A 20749-nucleotide genomic window follows, 5' to 3' on the forward strand; every position below is an offset into this window, starting at 1 on the left:
AGTCCTATCACTATTATAAGATGAGTGATGGAAAGCATGCTCTCCATCAACTTAACGATGAAGCTGAGTCAATGACACGTGGCCATTCCAATCAACAGAGCAGGGCTGCAATGGTCCAAAGAGAACCAGTCTTGCAAATGTTCGATTTGTATGCTACATAAACAAAAAAAAAAAAAAAAAAAAAATTGACAATTTTTTAGCTATTAGTTTGTACCTGACACCATTCTGAGAGCTTTTCATTTTAGGAATAAAAATCCTCTAAACCAAAAAGAAAAAAAGAAAGAAAGAAAGAAAATCAGAAGCCCCCTCTACTATTTAAGGCCTGTGACTACCTGGTTGTTGATTCTACCCTTACACATTCTTTCTAGAAACTTCTCTCATCACAGTTCTTTTGATGCCACCATCTCGTGATCCTTCTACTTACCTGATAATTCCTTCTTATCCTGAATACCAGTTTCTCTCTCATCCTGTCACTTTTAAATGCTGATGTACTGTACTGTTTGATGCTTGATTTTTTTACTGTTTTCAACCAAAATCCACTTTGAATGATTTTATTCTTATAAAATGATAATGACCCACAAACATTGTACTCCAGCCTAATAATATTCCCTTTGAGCTTAATACTCAGGTTCAGTACCCTCTTAGTATGGTCACTGGCAGCCTCAGATGACTCAAACCCAGTATGTCTAAAATAGAATGAATCATCTTCTTTTTCTCCGTACATGATCACATTGCTCCTCATCTATTGGGTATTTCAATCAATAATACTATCAATGCAATTAGCCAACCCAGAAATGTAAGGTGTCATCAACCACCCCCTTCTTTACCCCACATAGTCAATGAATTCACCAAGTCCAGTTAGTTTACTCTTCCAAATATGTCTTTAATGCATCCCTTCAGTGCCATCCCTAATACTACTGCCCTAATTCCAACTGTCAATATATCTGTCCTGGATCATTCATGTACATCTTGATTTGATCTCCCTAATACAGATTTGTCTCTTACAAATTTATCTTTATAAACTTTGACAAAGTCAATCTAAAATAAAAATCTGACCATGTCCTAAAACTTTTTTATGGTTTAGAGGCTGAGGAAAATAAATATTAATTGACTTAGTAAGTGTGGGTTTTCTTTTTGGAGTAATACCAATGTCTAACCCTAACCTTAAAATTAGATGGTAGTGATGTTTGCACAATTCTGTAAATGTGTTAAAAACTGTTGAAATATGCACTTTAAAAGGGTGAATTTTATTATATGAAAATTATATCTCAATAAACCTTCACTGGGAAAACAAAAGGCTTCACACTTGTGGTAGTCAGCTTTTTTTCACTGTAACCAAAATACCCAACAAGAACAACTTAAAGGAGGAAAAGTATATTTTGGCTTGCAGCTTCAGAGATTTTAGTCCAAAGTGGGCTGACTCTTTTGCTCTGGGCTCAAAGTGAGGCAGAACATCATGGAAGAAAGGCATGGTAGAGGAGCACTACTCTGCTCATGGGAGCCAGGAAGCAAGAGAGAAAAAGGGGAAGGGGCCACAGGGATGATGCCCTCTTCCAGGGAATGCACCCAGTGACCCACCTCCTCCAGCCATGCCCCACTTCCCTATAGTCAGTCCCTCAAAACAAAGACAGACTGATTAGGTTGCAGGTCTAATAATCTAATCATTTCACCTCTGAATATTCCCGCATTAACACAAGAACTTTTGGAGGACACCCCAAATCCAACATATTAGCTTGGAATCTCCAAGAAATTGACACCAATTTAGGATTGAATGTAAAATAGATTTATTGGAGAAAATTTCTGTTCTAGACAACAGGTTTTACAATAGGGATTCAAATATGAAAAATCTGTAGATACAGAGTTCTATGAAGAATAAAGGACAGGAAGCAAGAATAGCCTGGGAGAGACATATATTATGATGCAGGTCAGAACCCTATGAAAGGAGAGGGGAAAAGAGAATTGATTTGGAAAAGGCTCAGATTGAAGTACAGTTCTAATAAAAGTGAGGCTAGGCCAAGGAGTTCTCAAGCCAAAGTTACCCTATGGAGGACACCTGCATCCTGAGAGAATGGATTAGTACCTACTGTGATCAGTCACTGACTAGAAGAAACCGTGGGGTAGTGTAGACTTGATGAGAATGCAGTGACAGATCCAGAGTGATGGGTAGTGGTGCCTTTCATGGCTACCACAGAGGTTATTTACTTCCTATAAGATATTTCAAACTCCTTTGCATAATATATAAGATGGTCCATGAACTAGTCCCTAATTACCACTCTAGGCTAATCCATTAAAACTTCCTGACTCACCTTTTATGTTGAACCTTAGTACTGAATATTTCTTGCCTTTCTATAATTAATGATTTATTCTCACTGCCTGAAACTACCTTCTAACTCATATCTAGCCTCCTAGTCTTATCTCTTCCAGGAGACATTGTCTTTCTAAGAAGACTCTCCCGAACACTCAACAGAGTAATTACTCCTTCTCTCTGCTTCAGAATAATAACTGTTACATGTGTGCCATCTAGGCTAATCTATATGTTCCTCAAATGAGATTGTATAGCTTTTTCATATTTGAATCCCCAGAGCATAATACAATGTCCAGAACAGCAGTATTCAACAAATCCTGTTCAACTGAATTCCACATTTAATTTTGAAACACAAGCCCTTTACAGTATTATTACATTATTGCATATGGTCTGATTTATGCTATCATCTATATTTGTGTTTCCTTGTTCTTTTGGTAACGTTGTGATTATACTATCAACCACATAATTTTGTAAAGTATTTTTCTATTTGTCAATGGATCTTTTTTATTTTATTTGTTTATATGTGGTGCTGAGTATTGAACCCAGGGTCTCACACATGCCAGGCAAGTGCTGTACCACTGAGCCACAACTCCAGCCCCCCACATAATGTTGATATGAAGATTAAGCAAGATAGTACATGTAAAAATCTGACATATTTTAAGTCCAAACTAGCAGTGGCAGCACAATCATGGTGTTTTGTTGCTGGCAGAATCTGCATAAAGAAGGTATTTTAAAATTCTGAATCTTACTTGTAATAGAATTATAAAAAAATTCCTTCCAGAAAGTGCTCAGTGGGGACCATGCATGGGAGACATGGGAGGGATGGGGGAGGTGGAAAAGAATTCCTTCCAATGTTCAAAGCATACCTTTTAAAAATATTTTTAAAGAGAATTTGAAAAAGATTTTTAATATCTATAATTTTCTCAAAAAGGGAAAAAAATAATTTTCTCCCTTCTTTTTTCTTCTTTTTTTCCAACATTAGTTTCTAAACCTTTAGAAGTTGCAATCTTATAGACCAGAAAGCAACTCTTAGCAATACAAAAATTGATATAATTATTTTCTTACCAAATCATAATGAAATGAAATGAGAAATCAATATGACAAAACCCTGCAGAAACTGTATAAACACATGGAGATCGAACAATACTTTTTTGAATGATGAATGGGTGATAAAAGAAATCAAGGGACAAATCAGAACATTTTTAGACTCAAACGAGAATAGTGGTATAGCATACCAGAACCTCTGGGACACTACAAAGGCAATTTTAAGAGGAAAGTTTATAGCTGGGAGTATTTACATAAGAAAATCAGAAAACCCAAATAAACAACCTAATGATGCATCTCAAGGCCCTTGAAAAAGGAGAACAAACCAATTTCAAAACCAGTAGAAGGAAGGAAATAATTAACTTTATTAGGTTATTTTCTCCTTTCAGCAGGTTTATATTTTTGTTCTACAGATAATTTCAAGGCTATCTTTTTGATTCAGACTCTTAATTTATTCATTGTAATTTGTCAGTTTCGATTACGAGTTTTCTTTGGGGGATATATCTTTAGCAATGTCATGTATGTTTTGACATGCCCCGTTAATTTTTAGTAATTTTATAGTCTGGGTTTTGGTTTCTTCCTTAACCTAGGGATTGTTTGAAAGGTATTTTGACAGATTACTTTTGCTTGCATTTTTGTTATTAATTATAAGAATTTTTACATATAAACATAATGACTATAGTCCCTACAGTTTGGGAATATATAAATACATCATTTTATCAAGGACTATGATCACATGTAATATTTTTTGATACTAGAAATGAATGTATATCTTCTCTCTGAGAAGTATAGAATTTGATCTGAATATTAACATATATGTTTATAGATAAAATAGAAGTATAACAAATGAATTATATATACCAAATAAATATACTTAGAAAAGTTACTTTTGTTGTTTTGTTTACTAGAGTTTTCTTGGGCTATTGATATAAAATAACATCTGTTTTCCATTGATTTTTCTCTGTTCTTGCTACATCACATTATTTATGTAATGTGATGCTTTGTTTTTTGTTGTATAAAGATTTATGAGAGCTAGAAAAAGCTGCAGTCTTAGTTAATTATATATTCATCATATATAGTGAAATACACCTTCAAAGTCCTCCTTCCCCACCACTCATCCTGAACTTAATTTTCATCAACAAAACTTATTCAAGAACACTTATCTTGTAACCATCCCCACATTCTATAAACCCATTCAGGAGGATGATATGAAGTACTTTGAGGAAAGTACCTAACTAACAATCACCAAAATTTTATGGTCCTTGCTTCTTTACCCTGTTTTTTTTTTTTAAATTTAAGTCATTATTTAAAATTTGCTTTTTTATATTTATACTATAAGGATTTGATTGTTTTCTCCATATAATGAGCTAGTTTTCTGAACATCATTCACAGTGATTTATGATTCTCCCCTGTATGGTTATACCAGACTCCCACATATTCTGTTCCATTGGTCTACAAGTATATTCCTGACTCAGTATCATATTGTTTTTATTATTACACCTATGTAGCATGTTTTAATGCCTGGTGAGATAAATCCCTCCTCTTTGCTTGCGTAAGATTTTCTTAGCCATTTATTCCTCCTCAGAAATTGCAGTTTCTGAAGACCATTATGTTAAGTGAAACAATCAGAAACAGAAAAAGACCAAATGTTCTCATCCATATGTGGAATCTAAAAAAGTTGATATCATAGAAGAGAGTAGAATATTATCAGTATAGGCTAGAAAGGGTAGGAAGGAGTAAGATTGGATAATGGGTACCAAAGTACAATTAAAGAGAATTGGATTCTAATGTTCTGTAGCACAAAAGGGCAACTATAGTTTATATCATCTTATATATTTTATAAAGAACTAGAAGAAAGGAGTTTGTAGGCTCCAAATACAAAGGAATGATAAATATTTAATGATACAGAAATGCTAATTACCCTAGTTGGATTGTTACACATTGTATGTATGTATCAAATTATCACACTATACTCCATAAATATGTGCAATTATTGTCAATTAAAAATAAATTTCAAAAAATGATTTCAGAATTCTAGAGTTATTTTTGGAAACCTCAAATTCTGGTACTGGAATTTTCATTGAAGTTAAACAAAATAAATAAATGGGGAAGAATTGACATCTTTACACTGTTACATCATTGTATTCATGAATGTGGTATAGTTCTCTGTTCTTAATTATAAACTTTTAAATAGATTTTTAATATTTTCTTTCTAATAGTCATGTATTCTTTGATAGGTTAATTCCTAGATATTGCCTAGGAATTATTTTCTACCACATATTCTCATAGGTAATACTGATGAAGGTAAAAATACACTATTGAATAGAGGAAGAGGCAAGGAAAAAATGTTCCCCAAAGCATTCAGAGAAAGAATGGCCCTGCTTATGCCTCAGTTTGCAGCTTCTAGCCTCAAGAACTGTGATAGAATAAATTTCTCTTGTTTTAAGAAACTCAGTTTGTGGCAATGTGTTATGGTAGTCCTAGGAAACTCATATAAGCACCAAGACTGCCACAATATGAAAAGTAGGCATCCAATATATCTACTTATACCATATTTTTTTTGTAGATATAATATAGCTGGATCTTTTTTTCTAAGAAAAAAATGTTGCCATTGTATTGTTACATATGAATCTGACTTATTTTTTCTAAACAACCTGATTTTTCCTCCCTGGAATTATTGTCTTTTCTTACATTTTACTCTAACATGTCACAGTGCTCTTATTTTCTTATTTACCTCTTTTGTTTTAGTGCACAAAAAGTCTCTTCGATCTTTCCTTCCTTGTGGAGAAGTTTTAATTTGCAGTTCTCCCAGTGTTTACCTTTTTTTTCTTTGCTTCTAGGCCCCCTATTAATCACATATTCTTTTTTTTTTTTTTTTCAGTACTGGGGATTTGAACCCAGGGCCTTGTGCTTACAAGGCAAGCACTCAACCAACTGAGCTATATCCCCATCCCTTAATCACATAATGATACTTATTCCACTATTCATGCACTTTCATTTTCTCTAATTTTTCTAATTCTTTATTCCTTTCTGGTGCTTTCTGGGAATGTTTCAAATCCCACTACATCTCACTAATTTATTCATCAACTGTATTCATTCAACCCATGAATTAATATTTTTAGTTTACTGTATGATTGGTTCTTTTTTGTAACTCTTTTTTGTAACTCCCTGGTTGTTTCTAGTGTTCTAATTGCCCTCGACATTTATTAGAATTATTGTAAACTCTTGTGTTCTCTGAATCATTATTTCTGATCCCCCTGGAAGTAGTTGTTCAGTTTGCGCTTTTGTCTTTCCAGTGTTTCACATTGGTGTTCCATGGAAAGCTCTTTTATCCCCCCATTTCCTTCAGAGTATCAACCACAGTTTTTACACTATGTTCTAAGTTCAATAATATCCCAATTGCTTCTGGGACATCTCCTGAACAAAATTCTAAAGACAGAAACCCCAACTGCTGTGAGTCCCACATCTTGACTCTTTCCATTCCATTCCAACAGCATGAACCACTCTTTTTTCACATTTTTATTGATGAATTATGATGATACATAATAGTAGGATTCATTGTGACATATTCATAAATGCACATAATATAATTTGATCAATTTCATTCCGCAATACCTCCTTTTTCCCTCCCCTCTACTCTCCTTTGATCCCCTTCATCTACTTTTCTGATCTTCCTTCTATTTTTATGAGGTTCCTTTCTCTCCCCTGCCCCGGTCATGTATGAGAGAAAATATAAGAGCATTGACTTTCTGAGTCTAGCTTATTTAGCTTAACATAATATTCTTCAGTTGCATTCATTTTCTTGCAAATGACATAATCTTAATCTTCTTTATGACTGAATAAAACTTTATTGGAATATATACCACATTTTCTTCAAAAATTTATCTGTTAATGGACACCTGGGTTGGTTCCATAACTTGGCTATTGTGAATAGTGCTGCTATAAACATAGGTAGGCATGCATTGCTATAGTACGCTGACTTCAGTTCTTTAGGATAAATACTGAGGAGTGGTATAGCAGGGTCATAAGATGGTTTCATTTCTAGACTTTTGAGAAAACTCTATACTGATTTCCATTGTGGTTTTACTAATTTATAATCCTACCAACGATGTATAAGGGTTCCTTCTTCCCCACATCCTCATAATCATTTACTATTATTGTATTCTTGTGTGTGTGTGTAGGTGGTGCTTGGGAATCAAACCCATGGCCTGGCACATGCTAGACAAGTGATCTACCCTGAGCTATACTCTAGTCCTATTATTGTATTCTTGGTGAATGCCATTTTAACTGTAGTGAGATAAAATATCAATGTAGTTTTGATTTATTTTGATTAATAAAGATATTGAATATTTGTTCACTAAAGATATTAAATATTTGTTCCTATATTTGTTGGCCATTTAAATTTCTTCTTTTGAGAAATATCTATTTAGTTCATTTGCCTATTTATTAACTGGGTTATGTATTGATCTTAACTGGGCTTACTTACTGGTTTTAAGTTTTTTAAGTTCTTTATCTATTCTGGATATTAATCTCCTTTCAGAGAAGTAACTGGCAAAGATTTTTTCTCACATTCTGTAGGCTCCTTCTTTGCCTTCTTATTTCCTTTCTTGTATACAAGCTTTTTAATGCCATTCTATCTATTAATTCTTGCTTTTATTTCCTCAGGCTTAGGAGTCCTATTGAGGAAGTCATTGCCTGCACCTACATGTTGGAGGGTTTCCTCTATGTGACCTAATTGCTGTTACAAAATTTTTTATCTAATTTCTAGGCCTTTGACCCACTTTGAGTTGACTCTTGTGCAGGGTGAGAGATAGGGCTCTAGTTTCATTCTCCTACATATGGATATTCAGTTTTCTCAGCAACATTTGTTAAAAATATTGTCTTTTCTCCAATGTGTGTTTTGGACAATTTAGTCAAGGATCAGCTGAATATATCTGTGTGGTTTTGTCTTTTTGTCTTCTCTTCTGTTCTATTGAACTCCATGTCTGTTTTTATGATAGCACCATGCTGTTTTTGTTGCTATACCTCCATAACATTATTTAAAATCAGGTATTAGGTCTTGAGCATTAATCTTTTTGCTTAGAAATTCTTTGGATATTCTGGGTCTTTTACTTATCCATATGAATTGTAGGAGTGTTTTTCCTAATTCTGTCATTGGTAATGTCACTGGTATCTTGGTGGGGATTACATGGGATCTGTAGATCTCTTTTGGTAATATGACCATTTAACAATATTAATTCTGCCTATTCAGAATATGGAAGGTTTTTCCATCTTCTAGTGTCTTCCTCTCTTTTTTGGTGGTGGTAGTGGTGGTGGTGATGGTTTGTTTTGTTTCATTTTGATGTCCTATAATTTTCATTGTAGGGGTCTTTACTCTCTTTGGTTAGATTATTACAAGGTATTGTGTTATTGGTTTTTTTTTTTTTTTTTTTTTTTTTTTTTGGTTATTGTGGATATAGCAATCTTGGTTGGTAGTTATTTTCTTTCAGGTCTTGAAACACGTTGTTCCAACCCTTCCTGGAGTTTAGGTTTCTTCTAAGAAATCATATGTTGTTCTGATTGGCTAACCTCTAAATGTGACCTGACATTTCTCAAGTCTTTTGGAATTTTATCTTCATTCATTTTGGCATTTAATTATAATATGTTGTGAACAGTTTCCTTTTTAGTCTTGTCTATTTGGGGTTTAAAATACATCCTGTATCTGAATGTCCATCTTATACCCGAGGTATGAAAATTTTTCTGCTGTTATATCACTGAATATGTAATCAATGCCATTAGCCTGTATCACTATTCATTCCTTGCTGCTAATGGTTCTTAAATTGTCCCAGAGTTCTTGCATATTTTGATCATTTTTTTTTCTTAATTACTATCTGAGAATTCAAGTTTGTATACCTAATCTTCAAGGCCTGAAATTCTGTCTTCTATAGGATTTAATCTATTTATGAGACTTTGTTTTAGTCAGCTTTTTTGCTTCTACAACTAAAAGACCTGACCAGAACAATTGCCGAGGAGGAAAATTTATTTGAGGGCTCAGGGTTTCAGAGGTCTTAAGCCATAGAAGGCTGGATCCATTCCTTATGGCTTGAGGTGAGGCAGAACATCATTTTATAAGAGTGTGGCAGAGAGACACAACTCACATGATGATCAGAAAGCAGAGAGAGAGAGAGACATCTCCACTTGCCAGATACAAATATATACCCTACAGCCATGCCACCAATGCCACACCTTCTCCAGTCATACCCTTCCTGCCTTCAGTTACCACTCAATTAATCCCATCAGGTGATTATTTCACTGATTGTGTTAAGACTCTCATAACCCAATCATTTCTTCTCTGAACCTTCTTGCCTTGTCTCACACGTGAGCTTTTGAGGGACACCTCACATCCAAGCTATAACACTAGGCCCCTACCTCCCAAAAGTTCACACTCATCTAACAGTGCAAAATACATTGAGTCCATTCCCAAGAGTTCTCACAATCTCAATAGTTCTGATACTGCTCAAAGTTTAAGTCCAAAGTCTTTCTGAGGCTCAAGGCAATCTCATATCATGAGCTTCTGTAAAATTAAAAGCAACTTAACAAGTATCCAATATACAATGGTACAGAGTAAACATTTCCATTCAGAAAAATAGGGACATAAAAAGAAGGGATGGGACAAAAGCAAGACTGAAATCCAGCTGGGAAAACAAGTCCTGTAGTTCTGTGCCCAGCATATGGAGTACATGGCATTATGATGTTCTCTCCAAAAGGCTTGTGTAACTCTGCCCCTATGGCCTTATTGGTTACAGCCCAAGTGACCTTTCTGTCGGCTTGTCTCTGCTCAATTTGTGCAACTTCCTAGGATGATATTCCATGTTACTGGCATTTCTTAATCTCAGGATCTCTGCTGCAGCTTCAGCTTCATCCTCACATTTCCAACACTGAATTCTCAGGGGGTATCTGCAGGCACTCCAACCCTGCTGCACTTTTCCTGACCTCCCAGACCTTTCTTTGAAATCTTGGTGGAAGCCTTCATGACCCCCTAACTCTAGCATCCTGCATTCCTGCAGAACCAGCACCACGTGGTTGACACCAAGGTCTGCCACCATCTTGAGCAGTAACCAAGCCTCCAGGGACCCTGGCTGCATGAGTCTCTGAGTGTTTGGTTGGCTGAGCACATTGAAAAAGCTTCCTAGGCCCTCTTGTGCAAGAAGAGTGCCCCACTGGTCTCTTCTCAAGAGAATGTTTACTTTTACTTCCTTGAGTCTGAAATGTGTGTGGTCTTGTCAGCTCCTGAGATGCCTTAAAACCATCTTTCTCATTGTGTCTGGGAAAAGTCTTAGCATTTCTTTAGTGACAGCAAAGTCTTTTACAGCTGCAACTTTCTGAGCCCCACTTTTACTCCTACCTTTCAAGTCCAAGTTTTTCAAGGCTTTCTGCTCTGCTTTCTCCTCCTGAATATTATAACAAATTTGGCTAAAAACCAACAGCAATATCCGTGCCACCACCTGAATGCTATGCTGCCTAGACATTTCTTCCACCATATTAAGAAGTCCATCACTTTTAAAATCAGCTTCACAGAGGCTCAGGACATAGGCAAAATCTAGATAACTTCTCAGTTAGTTACAGCAATGACCCCACTTCCAGTACCAATTTCTGTTTTGGTCAGCTTTTTCACTGTTGTGACTAAAAGACCCAACCAGTACAATTATAGAGGAAGAACAATTTATTTGGGGGCTTAGGGTTTCAGAGGTCATAGTCCAAAGAAGGCCAGATCTATTCCTCAGGACCTGAGGTGAGGCAGAACATCATTGCAGAAGAATGTGGCAGAGGGACACAGCTCACATGATGATCAGAAAGCAGAGAGAGATCTCCGCTTGCCAGATACAAATATATACCCCAGAGCCAAGCTACTAATGCCACATCTCCTCCAGTCACATCCCACCTGCCTTCAGTTACCATTCAATTAATCCCATCAGGTGGTTATTTCACTGATTGTGTTAAGTAGAACCATATCATTTCTTCTCTGAACCTTCTTGCACTAGTTCACATGTGAGCTTTTGGGGGACACCTCACATTCAAGCCATAAGAGACTTTCAACTGAGTTTTTTTTTAATTAGATTAATTGAGTTTTTCATTTCCAGGATTTCTATTTGGTTCTTTTTCATAATCTTTATGTCTTTTGAAATTCTGTTTCATATCCTGCATTTTTCCCTTACTTCACTCCATAGATCTTCTTTAATTTATTGGCCACTTTACTATTCATATTTTAAAGTTCTTTATCCAACATTACCACCATTTTGATGTCTATGGCATCACTTATTTAGGTGTTATGAACTTTGGAGGTTATCTTATTACCTTGTTTTCTTATATTATCTGTATTTCTATGTTGATATTTGCACATCTGCTGGGATGATTATTTCTTCTATTGTTATATGAGGGAAATTTTAGTGATCTGTTTTCATTCTACTGTGTGCCTCAGGTTGGGCAAGTATCTAAGTGTTAATACTTCCACTCAATGTGATCACACTGCTGTACTCAGTCTCTTGCTCCATTTTGACAGATTATTCACCAGTAACTGGGGCCACTTTAGAACTAAGAACCATACTGATAACCCTTTTAAAACTTGTTGAAAATATTCTCCACATGCAAAATGAGAATGATGATATAGAATAAGCCTGAGAATTTAAGCATTAAAGAAAGTAAACTATATACAGCATTAACAGGGAAAAGAAAAAAAATAAATGGGAGTATAGAGATAGATGTGATATAAGGGAAAAAAGAAACAAAAGTAGAGAGTATACATGTGAACAAGAAGAAAAAGTGAGAAAGATTAATTCTAATTAGTGATTTGAAACATTACAAGAAATATATTAAATTGGATTAAGGAAGATACTTTCAAATATAAGGGTAACCCATCAAATCAATACACAAGATAATATCTGTCAAATCAATAACTAACATTAAAGAGATTTAAGTTATTCCATGTTGAGCTATTTGAGATCAAGAGACTTCTTATTAGTCCTACCTAATTTGAATCCCATCCAGTTTTGGAAGGCTTAGCAAATACCCACACTCCTCAGCTTTACCTCTGTATTTCTCTGGGTGGTAGCAAACTCAACAGCCCACTTCTGATTCAAGTCTGTCTCCCTCCATTCATGGCTTCTGTCAGCTGACAGGACACAGTGTTAGTGGGCCCATGTCTGGGCATACCTGGCAGAGGCCAGTATCTGTGGGGCACCTGGCGTTGCTGTGATCCAGGTAGGTTTGCCATCTGCTGCAACTTGTGGATCTCTAGCCAGCGCAACCGGGGCACTTGGGGCTTCCCTGGTGCTCCATTCCTTTAGAGTGACACTCTGTTCTGCTCCACCCTATTCCCCTTGTCGGAAGTGGGGGAGTGAGGCTTGGCAACAGCTAGCAGCAATCCCTTTACACAGATTACTGAGACAACCTATTTCAAAGGCACTGCCTATTATAATGTTCATTGCCATCTGAAGATGGATGAAACTGTATAGATTTAATTCCTTCTAGCAGGGCAGTCTTAGGTGTGGTCTCTACAAGATGGCTGCCCAGCAGTTTTCCACCAACTCACTAAATGGCTTTGCAGCTCGTGTCCTGGCTTAATTTAGTCTGACTTTCTTTCTCCTGTTTGTAACTTGCCAACTTTGCCTCTCCCTTTTTTCTCTCTGTTAACCCTCTATCCAGTCCAGCCTGGTCGGGATTTGAGGTTAAAAATTCTTTCCTATTTTCTGTCCCAGTAACCAGAATTTCCAAGTCCCTCCAAGTCTCTGACTGTCCAGTATTGTCTTGCTGCATTTCCTGCATCACTCACCTCTCTGATCAGCTATTCCCTCACTGCTTCAATTACAGACTTCAGAGGAGTCAGATAGGCTGCCTAGGTCACTCCACAGTTTTCCTCAGTTAAATCAGCCTTCATGTCCTCAAGATCCAGCAGATTTGTCTTGTTTTTCTTCTCACATTCAGTAGAACTGGGCCATGTTATAGAACCACCAAAAATTTTCTGTTAGTTTATGGAGAGAGTTACTGTTTACTAGAGGTAGAGGAGGGATTGTAATGGCGCAGAGTGGTCAATAAGAAAATGTAATTTCCAAAATTTCTTAGAACCATAATACTTTGTGATTATTAAAGTGATTCTTTTTTTTTTAAAGTGATTCTTATTTTCCTCTATCCCCTCCATAGATCTCTTAATAAGTTTTCCCTGTTTGGAAGGATTTTTCTAATTTAAATAGTATTAAAATGTAGTTTTAAAGATTTCTTAACTCCAAGATAACTAAAGAAGCCTCTCAGCTTTTATAAACCAATTTGAATATTGCTGATTAAAAAAATGATAGAAATTATCCATGTGTTTTTCAGAATTATTTCTGGACTGCCCTCATGTTCTTGCTACATCAATATTTGTATCTTATTGGACACTTTTATAAATGTCTATCTTTTTGATCTGACATTGACTTATTTGACAAGTATTTATAGAACACTTTCCATATTATTGTTCTAGCCGCTAGGTACCAGAAGAAAGATACACTGCTTGCCTTCATAAAGCATTAACATCCAACAAAGAATCTAGATAAAATGCAGATTCAATTGGAGCAGGGATTTTTTTTTTTCTGTGTTGCTTGTAATGTATCCCAGGTATCTATGATAGTGTAATCATCAGTTGAATGTTAAGTGAGTAAACGATGAACATTAATTACAGGTGTGTTGAATATTATGGGGGCAGGAAGTATAGGTGTTGTGAAGCATATCATAATAGTAGGCCTTCTTTAGGGGTTATATAGAATTAGTCCTCCGGCAAAAGAACTGAAAACAGAGACAACCATCCCTTTAAAAGTAATTATTGCAGGTTTAGTTAACAATCATCACCTGGTTCCCACTCAGGCTCTCCTTTGTGCATGGAGGCTTGAATCACCTCAGAATTTTTAGCATTGATTTCTACAAATAAGAAATTAGATAAATTGCTTATTAACACCATGTGTTTATGGAAAAAAAGAAAAATCACAGTTTAACCATGCTGATTTGTATTTCTTTCTTCTTCCCTGCCTGTCCCCCCATCCCATTTTCTTTTCTGACTTACAGATGAAGGGGCCTCTATGCACCCTTGTGATGATACATACTGTGGCCCTTTCCCAGAATCTGAACCAGAAGTGAAGGCTGTAGCTAACTTCCTCCGAAAACACAGGAAACACATTCAGGCTTACCTCTCCTTTCATGCATATGCTCAGATGTTGCTGTATCCCTATTCTTATAAATATGCAACAATCCCCAATTTTAGCTGTGTGGTAAGTATTTGGCCCTATATATGTATGTCAGACTTCATACTTCCTTCTGATGCTAAGTGCTAGTGGTAAGAGCAAACACATATTTCGTGTATTCTAATAAATAGTTTATGTATATTCTTCATAACCTTTCTTATCCCTCTTTTGACAGATAAGGAAACTGAAACCCAGAAAAGTTAAATAATTAAACTAAGAACACACAGTTACTAAGCATCATAGCCAGCATTCAGCCCAAGTCTAGCTCCGGAGTTGTTGCTTTTAACCACCATACTGCTTCTCAAATGCAGTCATTTCAAGCCTATTTACATTCTTACCACAGGCTATACTGAAAAGGTCAGGATGGATTTGATTAGTATTACAGCTTCGGTCACATATGCAGGGCTGTAATTAACTTTATTGAGTCAATAATTGTTCATAAATTATAGTCTGACTCATTAATTAAAAGCAAGTTTTAATTTATAAGTGCTATTTGCTTAATGCTACTAAGTCTCTGGGCATGCATTTGACAAGTTAGTACTAAGAATGAACAGAATTTCAGGCAAAAGATTACTTGAAAATGAAAAAGCAGCGTTCTTTTACTTCTTATCTCAGAAACCCAACAAACTATCCCCTACAGGGCATAATACATTGTAAAATGAGTTCATTTTAGATCCTCTAGCATCTAAAGTCCTATAAAGTCCAAAACCAAGAAAAACTAATAAATAGTGTTAGAAGGCAGGCTAACAATGACCTTTGGGGAAAGGGAAGGGGTGCAGTGGTTGAGAGGAGACCTGGGGGTTTTCCAAGATAACTTCTATTCTTTGACCTGAGATGGTGGTTACAGGTATGGATTCAATTTATGATCACTTGTGCTATGAAATTAAAATTTGTGTCCTCTTCTGTATATATATTTGAAGGGTTTTAACTACTAACACCAAATATGTGGTGTCTTTTCCAACATCACTTCTCCAACTGGCTGTCCAGTTTGATTCAGTTCTGACACCTACCTCCCAGGGTTAGCATCAAACTCCACAGGTTAAGGACTCAGTCCCACAAGACTGCTCCCACTTCAGACACCAGTTGCAAGCCATGGGTGTTCAGCTTATTTACACTTCTGTCCAGCTTGGCTAAAGAGCTGCAGGTTCCCACCCCAACCCTTCCATGGTTTTGATAATTCACTAGAATGATTCACAGAGCTCAAAAAGGTGCTTTACTATTACCAGTTTGTTATAAAATGCACAGTTCAGGAATGACAAATGGAAGACATGCATAAGACAAGGTATAGGATAGAGTCAAGGAGCCATGGAGCTTCCTTGCCTCCTCAAGGGCACCACCCTACTAGCACTCCCATGTTCTCACCAATCCTGAAATTCTCCAAAACCCATTTTTTAGGAGACTTTATGGAGGTTTCATTACATAGGCACAATTGACCAAAACATTGACCATTGGTGTTTGAACTCAGTCTCTGGACACTCTCCCTTCCTCAGAGGCTAAGAAATGGAGCTGAAATTGCCAACCCTCTGATCACATGATTTGACTTTCTGGCACTAGCCCCTAACCTGAAACTGTCTAGGGGCCTTAGCCACCAGTCATCTCACTAGTATGCAAAGGACACTCATCATTCTGGAGACACCAAGGGTTTTAGGAGCTGTATGTCCTTGGGACAAAAAATTTTTTTTAATATGTTACTTCCATATGTATACTTGGGTGTTACAGGTATTGTAACATGTTATACTTGAATGAAAAGTTTTGTAAAAGATAAGAATTTCTGAGCTGGAGTTGTGGCTCAGTGGTAGAGTGCTTGCCTAGCATGTGTGAGGCACTGGGTTTGGTCCCCAGTACCACATTTAAAAAAAAAACAAAACTAAATAAACAAAATAAAGGTATTGTGTCCATTTACAACTAAAATATTTTTTTAAAAAATAAAGAATTTTCTTTTCCTTATACTTTGAATAATTTTCCAAATCCTGTACAAACCACTTGGAGTTTCAGGAATTTCTGATCTAGATGTCCAAGCCCTGGAAGGAATAGGGGGCATGAGAGGCCAGGAGAGAGCAAGGGAAGGCTTTTATTCTGTCCAAAAGGAAACTTTGGTCTTGGCATTCCAAGAATTCTGAGCAGTAATTACCTCTCTTAGAAATATTGTAAGGATGATAATTGTATTCCATAGTACTATTCTTCAGCTGCTCTGTGAATCAGATAGTCTCTCCTTTTGTTATTGCTGCTGTGGCGGCTGTTGTTTATACTGACCTGGCCACCTAACCACCTGTATCGTATTTCCTAGGACTGAATGTTCAGCCCTTTCTAGGCAAGTGTCTATATTCTTATAAAAGATGATGTGGACTATGCAACATATAAAAATTATGACATGAGAAATGATCTCAATATTTTAAATGTAACTTCCCATCATGAGTTCAGCCTGTTTTAGTTTTGTCTTGGATTGGTGGATATAGGATAAGGGTAGGCCAATGGTTTTTAACAAAGGTTGAATTTCTCTCCCAATGGACGTTCAGTAATGTCTGGAGAAATTTTTTATTGTTATAGCAATGGAAGATGCAATTTGGCATCCAGTGGGTAGAGGCCAAGGTGCTGCCTGCCAGACATCCTATAAGGCCCTGGACAGCCCCCAACAGCAAAGATTTATTCAGCCCAAAAGTCAATAGTGCTATTGTTGAGAAATTCTTTAATGAGTTAAATAAAAGCTAAATCACTAAAACTAAGATTAAAAATCCTCAGCCTAGGAAATCCCTGAATATTAACCAAAAACCATTAAATTCTATCAAAATTGTTCAAAACATTTTATCAGAGGTTTGTTTCTGCTAGTATTTTTAAGACATTCATTAAGTTGCTTTAAATATGGCAATATTTGAAAAAAATATACTCCTTACCTAGCTGAGGATCAATAAGCAAGACTGAGGTCCTTTGGGACCGAGAGAAAAGAAAGGAAGAATCACTTACGTATAGTTTTTCAAACAGGTGTCTATCTGTGCCATCCTGAAAAATAATTATTGAGAAAAAAATTGATGAAATTTCCACTTTTTGTAGATAGATCATATCTAAACCCCTTATCAACTTGCACATACTCAAATGACAGAAATATATTGAGTCAAATTTTAATACTATACACAAGCTTTTTGTACATAGGCAAAGTGGCTGTCTCTTCTTTCTTTTTTTTTTTTTTCTCCCTTAATAGATGTTTTCCATGGATTTAGTCATCTGAAATAATGAGGAACAAAAGTCTCCTGATCAGCAAAATGCAGTAATCTTCTAAATGTAAAAATATCTGCCCTTGCCATGGAATATTGCTAATATTATTGGAGATGTTAAAATCTTAGAACATTCTCCATAAAGATACCTCATTATGGTGTTTACATTCCTTTTCTGTTGGCTCCTGTGAGAATAATGTCATCATCAATGAGATCAATAATATACAGTCTGCCAGCTCCTGGAGCCTGGTCCCTGAATATCCACAGAGGGTGGCATTTGCTGCAAATACTGCTTTATGCATCCCTTAGCTGAATGAGGACAGCAACCTGAAGCTTAGTCCAACACACACCACCATGTTATCCAGAGTACTTCAATTAAAGTATTAAATTATTCATAGACAAATTGAAATGGGAGAGTTTTGTACTGGTTTCAACATGCTTATTTTTCCTCTCACTTGTCATACAATACTTTTCTAACTCCTGGTTCAAACTTGTGCTCTTATATCATTTGAAAATGGTTTCAAGGACAATCAATATAGTCTCATTTGTGTTAGAATATCTACCTTTTAGGATTTTTGATTATTTTTTCTCATTTTTGGTATTGCTAGGAAGAGTTCCACCTTAGAATATCTGCATCTTAGCAGTACCTGACTAAGCCTGTAAGAGTCTGAGTAACCTTAGAATTCATGAAGCACTCTGAAATCGATGTTCTCATTCCCAGTAAGGATAAACACATAGCACAAGAGAGGTCTTTCTTACTTGATGGTTTCTTAATTGATCCAGATGTGCTTTAAATACCTTGTACATATCCACTGAAATATATACTTAAGGATCAATATAATTTTTTAAATACTCTTGCAGACTGATGCTTATTCAACATTCATACGAGAAATATTGATTAAGCATCTGTTATACACTAGCACATTGCTAAGGATGGGATATGATCTATGATTAAGACTGACATTATCCTTCCCCAGTCAAACATTTTGTAATTTATAGAAATAGATGTCCTGAACAAAAGTGAAGAGGACAGCATACTATATCAGCTCAGAAAATATGGGTACTTATCCCAGCTCCACTTTTGCTATGTAACTCCAGTATATGCATTTAACTTCACTGAGCCTTCCTTTTCCCATCTGTAAAATAGAAATATTATCGATCTATAGTTGGTTGTGAAAATCAATCAGAAGAAATGTTGTATTCTAAAATATGTTACAGATATATCTTGTGACATGTATCTTTGTGACATGAGGAATATAATATTGTTAAATATTAATAATAACTAATGTACCCCTCATTATTTGTGTTGGTGACCCATAAAGCTTAAGCAACATGCCAGTGTTTCTAGAAGTTTCAATGTAACAATATAAGTGATATAACTTCTTCATTTCTCTTCCCCACAGGAATCTGCAGCTTACAAAGCAGTGAAAGCGCTTCGATCAGTATATGGAGTACGATATAGATATGGGCCTGCCTCCAGAACATTGTGTAAGTTTCCTGTGTATTTGTATTAAAATCACCTCTCTTGAACCAATATCCTGTATCATGACTTCTCCTTAAAAAAATGTGGAGAGTGTGTTCTCCCTAAAGTGAAGTTTGTGACAATCAAATTAGCCAAGGAAGATGGAGGGAGTTTATATCTGATGAGTTTTACACAGCTTGACAGAAATCACTGTACCAATTTAAACAAATTCTAAGCAGATAATATGATTGCAAGTTGAATTGAGATCTTATGACAGTAGAAAGTATCAAAATGGGCTCCTTAAGCAATTATAACAACTGTAAGAGTGGAAATAGGCCTCGAAAAGATAATGAAGTAAGTGTTCCAGCTTACAACAGTTCTCCTTTTTTCCTTTCCTCCACCATTCTTGTTATGAAATACTATTTTTTATGTGGCATCTTAGCTGAAGTTTCCTTTAAAAGGTGATTTTAAAGTATTTCTTCTTTTCTATGAAACAAAAAGCAACATGGTATATGGTAAGAACCAGAACAAAGAACCATAAGATGCAGATTCTAGTCCTAAATCTTCCAGGTGTGTGATACTGGCCAAGGTATTTATTAATGCTGAGCTTCAGTTTCTGCAACAGTAACATGAAGAATAGGACTAGATCATTTCCCATGGCCTTTCAAATTCTTAAAATTTATTGACTATATGACAGGTGAGAAATCACATATAGCTGAATGTCTTTGTGTGCCTATGATGTCAAACACACACGCTGTAGGGATGTGTACAGATAGTGCCATCTGGCAATCCTTCTCAGTAAGGTAGTAAATTTCTCCTTGATGTCTTTAATCTTCCCATCATTAATGTCTTGCCACTCAGGTTCTTCAGCCTTCAGAACAACTGCTTGGTTTGTCAATTAGCATTGCTTATCAAATAAGTTTATCCTACAGTGACACAAGTATCAATAGATTTTTTTTTAGAGCATTTTAGAGCTGGTTTTCAATCATCATCCTAGAAGGGGGAAAATAATATTTTTAAAAAATCACATTACCAACTAATATCAACATAATACATATACTAACAATTTTAAAACATTAATTTTTAAAAAAATCTTGATAACAGTTCACCTTTTCTTCTTGGAATAAAGGCACAGTCATAGTGTTATATTTACCAAGAACAATCTGTTACCATAGAAATGAGGCTGTCACATCACCATGATGTAACTTTTGGCACATATTGTCTCTGACTTTGGCTACTATGACTACTGTTTGTAGTTCCAATGTATTCTAATCAGAGGGACACTGAAGCCACAGTTTATCTTCTGTCCTTAAGGGAAGCAAAAGGAATCTGAGAAATAACAGATCCATTTAGTTGTCATCTTCACATAATGATTCCATCCTAACTTGTCCTGAGAAAAATAGCATAAAATTAATGCTATTTGAGTAAATTAACATGTTTGAAAATTTGATGATAATATTAATAATGATGATAATAATAATAG

At 35.8% G+C, this 20749-nt stretch overlaps 1 protein-coding gene across 1 annotated transcript in view; it reads left to right on the forward strand.

The window, feature by feature from the left end:
- Window positions 1-20749, forward strand: part of Cpa6 (carboxypeptidase A6) — a 330677-nt gene that overhangs the window by 307814 nt on the left and 2114 nt on the right. Inside the window, exons 9-10 of the mRNA XM_047519692.1 lie at window positions 14420-14622; window positions 19208-19292. Of these exons, the coding sequence (XP_047375648.1) occupies window positions 14420-14622; window positions 19208-19292 (288 nt within the window). The remainder of the gene's footprint in view (window positions 1-14419; window positions 14623-19207; window positions 19293-20749) is intronic.

The sequence above is a fragment of the Sciurus carolinensis genome, chromosome 1, assembly GCF_902686445.1.
Source record: "Sciurus carolinensis chromosome 1, mSciCar1.2, whole genome shotgun sequence".
NCBI lineage: Eukaryota > Metazoa > Chordata > Mammalia > Rodentia > Sciuridae > Sciurus > Sciurus carolinensis.